At 41.0% G+C, this 6,326-nt stretch overlaps 1 protein-coding gene across 1 annotated transcript in view; it reads right to left on the reverse strand.

The window, feature by feature from the left end:
• Positions 1-262: 262 nt before the first annotated feature.
• Positions 263-6,326, reverse strand: part of LOC123959257 — a 23,091-nt gene continuing 17,027 nt past the window's right edge. Inside the window, exons 8-15 of the mRNA XM_046033209.1 lie at positions 5,627-5,768; positions 5,368-5,511; positions 4,974-5,032; positions 4,271-4,461; positions 3,756-4,156; positions 2,624-2,723; positions 950-1,151; positions 263-848 (exon numbers count right to left, since the gene is read on the reverse strand). Of these exons, the coding sequence (XP_045889165.1) occupies positions 712-848; positions 950-1,151; positions 2,624-2,723; positions 3,756-4,156; positions 4,271-4,461; positions 4,974-5,032; positions 5,368-5,511; positions 5,627-5,768 (1,376 nt within the window). The 3' untranslated portion in view covers positions 263-711. The remainder of the gene's footprint in view (positions 849-949; positions 1,152-2,623; positions 2,724-3,755; positions 4,157-4,270; positions 4,462-4,973; positions 5,033-5,367; positions 5,512-5,626; positions 5,769-6,326) is intronic.

Below are 6,326 nucleotides of genomic sequence, written 5' to 3' on the forward strand. Positions count from 1 at the left end.
AAGCTTGAGTTAATATACCACTCTTAATAGTGTTCCTCTTAACTTTAGATACTCTGCCCTATTTAGACAGAAATACTTATAAATGTGACGGTTTTGTTGTCTACTTTTATAGTTTACAACCTTCTGTTACATAATGGATCATTGCAGTCGTGATCATTCTGGTGGTTACTGCACAGGTTACGAAACATGATGAGCTTCAGCAACAGGAAAGTCCTCAAAAAGGAGAGGAAGTGACTTAAAGTGAACAAAGCAAACATGTACGTAAGAGAATAAATGTTTTTATTGATCCATTAAACAAGTGTATCATAACAGAGTAGCCATAAAGGGATTTTGATTATAGCATTTTCATTTTTGATTAAAGAATGATTATGATTAGAGAGGAATACAATCAATCAATCAAGAAACTTCTTTTAAATCATGCTTTTATACTTAATAACAGTTGCAAAGCTACATGGGATCCCACAGCTGAAACCACCACAAGCAAACCAACAGCTGCAGTACAACTTGATCGTGCTCATTTTTGTTTAATATAAGACTTTCTGTCTGGTTTCCTATTTGCACTGGCACATACAGCTGTAGTCATTTCTAAAGATGTTAATGTAACATGTGCACGTACTTTGATACATGAATATGCAATATCTGATAATCAAAATAGCTTTATATATTTGAATGTAATTAATACAGAATTGGCATTCTGCACATGTAGCTCACTTAATTTTCAATTGCAGGCAAAGGTTGGTATTTGACTCTCGACATTTTGGCTTTGTACAAAACCAATGCACTGATCATGGCAACAGCTGCAAGAAGACAACCAGCGATGAAGACCAGGTTCAGATTCAGCTTCATCACTGGAGAAAAGAGAAGCACAATTTGAGTTCGATCTTGTCTGAAGTCTAACTGGCACTCAAACAATGCACATGTGCTGTTATAAACCCCCCCTGTTCTTTACCTGGGCTTCCGGTGCTCTCTGCTGATCTCGTTAAGCGCAGGGGACCCTGGGAAACAAAGTGCCTTAAACTCTGGGTGACCGCCTCTCTCTTTCTGTGGTTATGGTGGTGACCAACTCGAGATGTGGAGTTGATGCATCCCTGCGAGCACCGGGTGTGGGGGTCCCCTGCTTCACACATCAGGACTGAACAGCTGATGTAAACCTGAATACAACAGGACACAGTGTCATTGTGTCAGCAGACCTACCGTTGTGTTTTCCAGTGGACAAATGGCAGAGTAATGTGTTTGAAACTGTCTTTGGAAACTTTTCCTACCACTTCTGGTTCAAGCAATCTATTCATCATAACATCAAACAAAAAATCGGATCCTCCCCCATCGCTCTAACCTGAATGTAAAGTCGTTTTGGATAAAAGTGTGTGCCAAATGAGTAAATGTATATAGCTAATATCTCTAATAACGTTAGCGCTGACTGTCTGCAGGAATTCAACTTTACTCAACACCTACATCAGAATGCTGTTTGTTGATTTCAGCTCAGCATTCAACACAAATCTCACACTCTGCAACTGGATATTGGACTTCCCCACAGTCCCACCCCAGTCAGTTCGGATTGGCGGACACACCATCTCCACTCGAGTGCTCAACAGCCCCCCAGAGCTGTGTGCTCAGCCCCCTCCTGTTCACGGTGTACACCCACGACTGCATCCCCCAACATGAAGAGAACTCTGTTGTGAAGTTTGCGGACGACACCAACATCATCGGCCGGATTAGGATGAGACTTCATATCAGGAGGAAATTCATAATCTTGTAGAGTGGTGCTCAGAAAACAACCTACTGCTCAATGTCAGCAAAACTAAGGAGCTGATGGTTGATTTCAGGAAGAAGGAGATAAAGACACACACTCCTGTCTACATCAGTGGAGCTGAGGTGGAGCAGGTGAACAGTTTCAGGTTCCTGGGAATAAACATCACAGAGAACCTGACATGGTCATCTCACATCTCCACGCTGGTCAAGAAAGCTCAGAAACAAGTGTATTTCTTGAGGAAGCTTAAGAAGGCCATATTCCCACGCCACTGACTGGAAACTGGCATGTGCACGGCCCAGGACCGGAGGGCTCTGCAGTGGGTGATTAAAACTGCTCAGAAGATCATTGGCACAGCTTAGGCAATATTGTTGCTATACATTCATGCCAATAAAGCTAATTAGAATTTGAATTTTGGTACTGATCTCCTGAGCATCAGTGATATCGGTGAGGTGAGGTGCCTACGCAGAGCCCAAAGGATACTAAAGGACAGGACCCACCCAGCCACAGCCTGTTCACCCTGCGGAGATATAGAAGTTTCTGCTGCCTAACCACCAGACTTTTTCCCCCAAGCTATCAGACTCTTAAACTCTAACTCATCCTCAGCACTGCTCCAGTGATGATAGTTTATTTCTGTTACCATTTTTTATAATTGATTCTTTATTAATGTATATTGTCTGCTATGTAGCAGAAGGGAGTTACAAAACTTGTTGTATTGTGACAATAAACCTACCTACCTATTTTCAAATTATTTAATATTCCTACGCATCTGTCCAAGTGTGCATTAGATAACAATAAAACTTGTCAGCATTTAGAGATATTACAGAGACATTTGCTGTCACTTGCTCCAGTCTAACCACATAGTCAATTCTTCACCTGGTCTTGCAAGCCGATGAACCTGAAGGCCTCCATGCTGAACCGGAATTGTCTCTTGTTGGTGGAGGAATGGATTTCAACAGTCGAGTCCACTTTACACCTAGTAAGGAAAAACAAAAACAACATAAGACATGTTGCCTCTGTAACTCTTCCCTTACAATGGGTGCCATTGAAGACACAGAGGTATTACTCTATTGAAGGTATTTACTAGGGCTGTCAAAGTTTATGCGTTAACAACGAGTTAACGCAAATTTCTTTTAACGCCACAATTGTTTTTTTGACAATTAATGCACGTGCATTGTGTAATTATGACCCTCGGCCTGCCCCATAATTTGGGAAATCAGGAAGCGTTGCGACAGTAACACTGTGGATGGCAAACAGAAACAAACCTGCTTGAGCAGAAATGGGCAGGTTCACACCAAAGATCCGCAACTAAAAAACTTGAACTTGCAACTCTATGCAACGTGTCAGTCTGCAATGTTTCTGAAAGTTTATCTTTATAAACAGAGTTTTTGTGCAAGATAACTTTGTGACTCTTTTGACCAGCTGATTGGCTGTTAAAACAGGTGACCTTCTCTCTGTTCTAAAACCAGCTGCTGTTAACTTAACAAGCAGAAACATAAAAAACATGAATTATGTTGATGAGAGTATTAAAAGCTTGACAAATATCCCTTTCAAGGTGCACCTAGAACAGATTAAAAACAAATGTGTGAGTAATTTGTGATTAACCGCGAGTTAACTATGGACAATCATGTGATAATCACCATTAAATATTTTAATCGATTGACAGCTCTAGTATTTACATGATAAGGAAGGGAGTATAGGTACTACTGAAGTAAGTAAGTGAAGCATTAACTTTTACATCCTGAGATGGTCATATTGTGTAGGTGAGCCTCCAAGGATAAAAAACAGTCAGGTGGAAGATAGGAAGACATTTAATCTCTATGTATCTATCCACTGTCTACAAATAGGTAGATGGATGGAGAAATACTACCAAAGATTGGGTGAGAGACAACCAATCAAATTCACTCTCGGCAATTTAGCTACTACCTCCAATACACAAGCAAAAAGCAAATCTTTACAAATACTTTGTAAAGTATTGTCCTCTGTTGGCAGTATGGGCTGAACTCACCCATTTTCAATGATGGAGTAGGTTGGCCGGTAGTTTGGGTTGTCATATGGTGCAGCGCTGCAGGACTCCACAAACAGCTCGGTGTTGTTGGCTGAAGAGGTGGCATCTATCTGCATGTAGATCCTGCTCCCTACGTCGTACTTCAGAGGGTATGAATTTGGATCAATCATGGTTTGGAATTGGTTATCAGGAAAGAACTCAAACTGGTAAGTGAAAGTACCAAAGCCTTTCTCCCACACTGTGATATTTTTCCTGTGTGCTGTGTAGCCAAGTGTCACGTTCCCCCGTTTGGGGTACTGGCAGTAGAACTGAACTTCCAGCAGGTGTTTCCTGGTGATCAGGTCTTCTGTGTTGTCGACCGCGGTGATTTCATTCTTAAAAATGAGGTTGTCATCATCTTCCTGTGGAGGAAAAGGTTATGGATTCAGTCCTGACACTGCTAATGAAAAGGAAAATCTACACCAGTAACTGAGAGAAGAGCACAGTGGGCAATAAAACTAATCACCCTGCCTCACCTCGATCTGAGTGCCGCAAGCATTGAGGGGGATGACAGCGATGATGTGAGTGCTGTTGGAGTGTGTGCGGAGGCTGCAGACGGTGTTGGTGGGGTCACTGAGCCGCAAATGATCCTCATTGAGTCCAGAGAATGAAGATTTCTCAACCTCTACTGTCATTGTGGACTGACTGCAGATCACATTGGCTACAACTAGAGCAAAACATATATATTTAAATGATTTACTAAATACTTTGATCAAAACTGTTGTGATAAAACCTGCATTAATATCAGCATTGTGTTTTTAAGTATTTCTGCCCTCTACTGGTCAAAAATTGCTAAATGCAGCTTTAAAGGTTCCCTGTAAAACCTCTAGTAGCGCTATAGAGTTCTTTCTGGGACGAGATGACTTGCACCTATACACGTGCATTCACACGGGTGTGGTGATACTTGGTCATAATGCTGTAACACTATTGCACTGATCTACAAGCGGCAGTAATGGACCAAACATGCAGCAATGCGCCGACAAAGACAGAAAAAAGATTGCTAGCTAGTAAATATGGATGTAAAAAAAATTAAAAGATTTTAAATACTTTAAAAATGGGCTTTGCAAATGTTTTATGAGGAATGAAATGCACTAGCTTACATTATATTTGGTGAAAACACACACCATCACATTCTGCGCTACAAAAAGTTTCCCCATGTATCATCAGCTTCAGACTCACCTTGCGTCGCCACAATGTCCACCAGAACACACCTCATCTCAGACTGATAGATGTCAGCCCTGAAAGGCATCAGTGAACACGGACTTAACACTTTTAACTCATTCAATTAAGCTGATATGTCATTGTGAAAATCAAAATTGTTTTGAATCCAAATTACAGTCAAACTGACAAAAGTGTATAATTAAGTAACATAACCATGTTTTCTTGATGGGGGGTCTGATATATTTGTATATGGTTTGATTTGTTAACGTCCTTGACCTTGTATTCATAAACGTCTATTTTCCTAACCCTCCCAGCAGTCTCGAAAAAGACTGAAAAGTGTGTAAAAAGATAAATTAAGGTATCCACACACACATACTAATTCTGTCATAAAGGAAATGAACCCAAGGCTCACCCTGTCACTGACTCAACAGCAAAGCAGATGGGGTAATGAGCTCCCAGGTCATCTGGAGTAGGCGTCCACCTAATGACAAACTCATCATGTGTGGTCCTGTGCTTTTGGATATTCAGTGGCCCACTGATGATGATATCACGTATTCTGTATGAAAACAAAACAGAAACCAGAGATTTCCTCGTTATTGCTGGGTTTATCTACCTTGTTGAAATCATGAGAATGTTATCCTGCCACACTGATCACGCTGGTTCTCACTTACGTTGCATATGCAGCTTGTGCTTTGACTCTGATCTCCACCTCTTTGTTGACCTCTGCTTGGATGTGTGCTCCATTTTCAGGTGTTGGGTTCACAAACTTTGGCAAGTAGAGTCCCTCCTGACATGAAGGAGCAGGTGGGTCCACTGGAGTATAAAAAAGATAAATAAACTATCAATACCTGCCACTGGATCAGAACTTTTAACCTTTTGCACTCTGGCCACACCTATGCATCCAGCGATGTCACACCAAGTGTTGACTAAACTATGTCAAGTATGTTCATTCCTAACCTCAGTTTTATTTGTGGCAGAGTGTGGTGAAAACAAAGGAAAACCACATGTAATTGTAGCCGGGTGGTAAATCTAGTCATAGGTGATTTTCCCCCTTTATATTAATATAGTTCTAAAAGTTGTGTAAATGTGAATACATGTGTTCTTTGTTGTTTTGTTTGAGAGTAACATTGTTCAATGTAAAGTAAGTGTGAAGTAGATTGTAAGTGGATTTCCACAGTCGTACACGTGATGGCAGACTTTGGTCACAAGGCGGCAGCATTGAGTAGTATTGTTGTTGTTCCGCCAAGTGCATCATGGTCTTTCTTCCTGTTAATGTGCGATGGACGTACAAGGGATTGGTGCGGAGACTTCGTTGTGTAGAATAGTAGGTAAATGCATGCATGTCTTGTAAAATATTCATGTACAAGTGTA

The sequence above is a fragment of the Micropterus dolomieu genome, linkage group LG20, assembly GCF_021292245.1.
Source record: "Micropterus dolomieu isolate WLL.071019.BEF.003 ecotype Adirondacks linkage group LG20, ASM2129224v1, whole genome shotgun sequence".
Classification (NCBI taxonomy): domain Eukaryota; kingdom Metazoa; phylum Chordata; class Actinopteri; order Centrarchiformes; family Centrarchidae; genus Micropterus; species Micropterus dolomieu.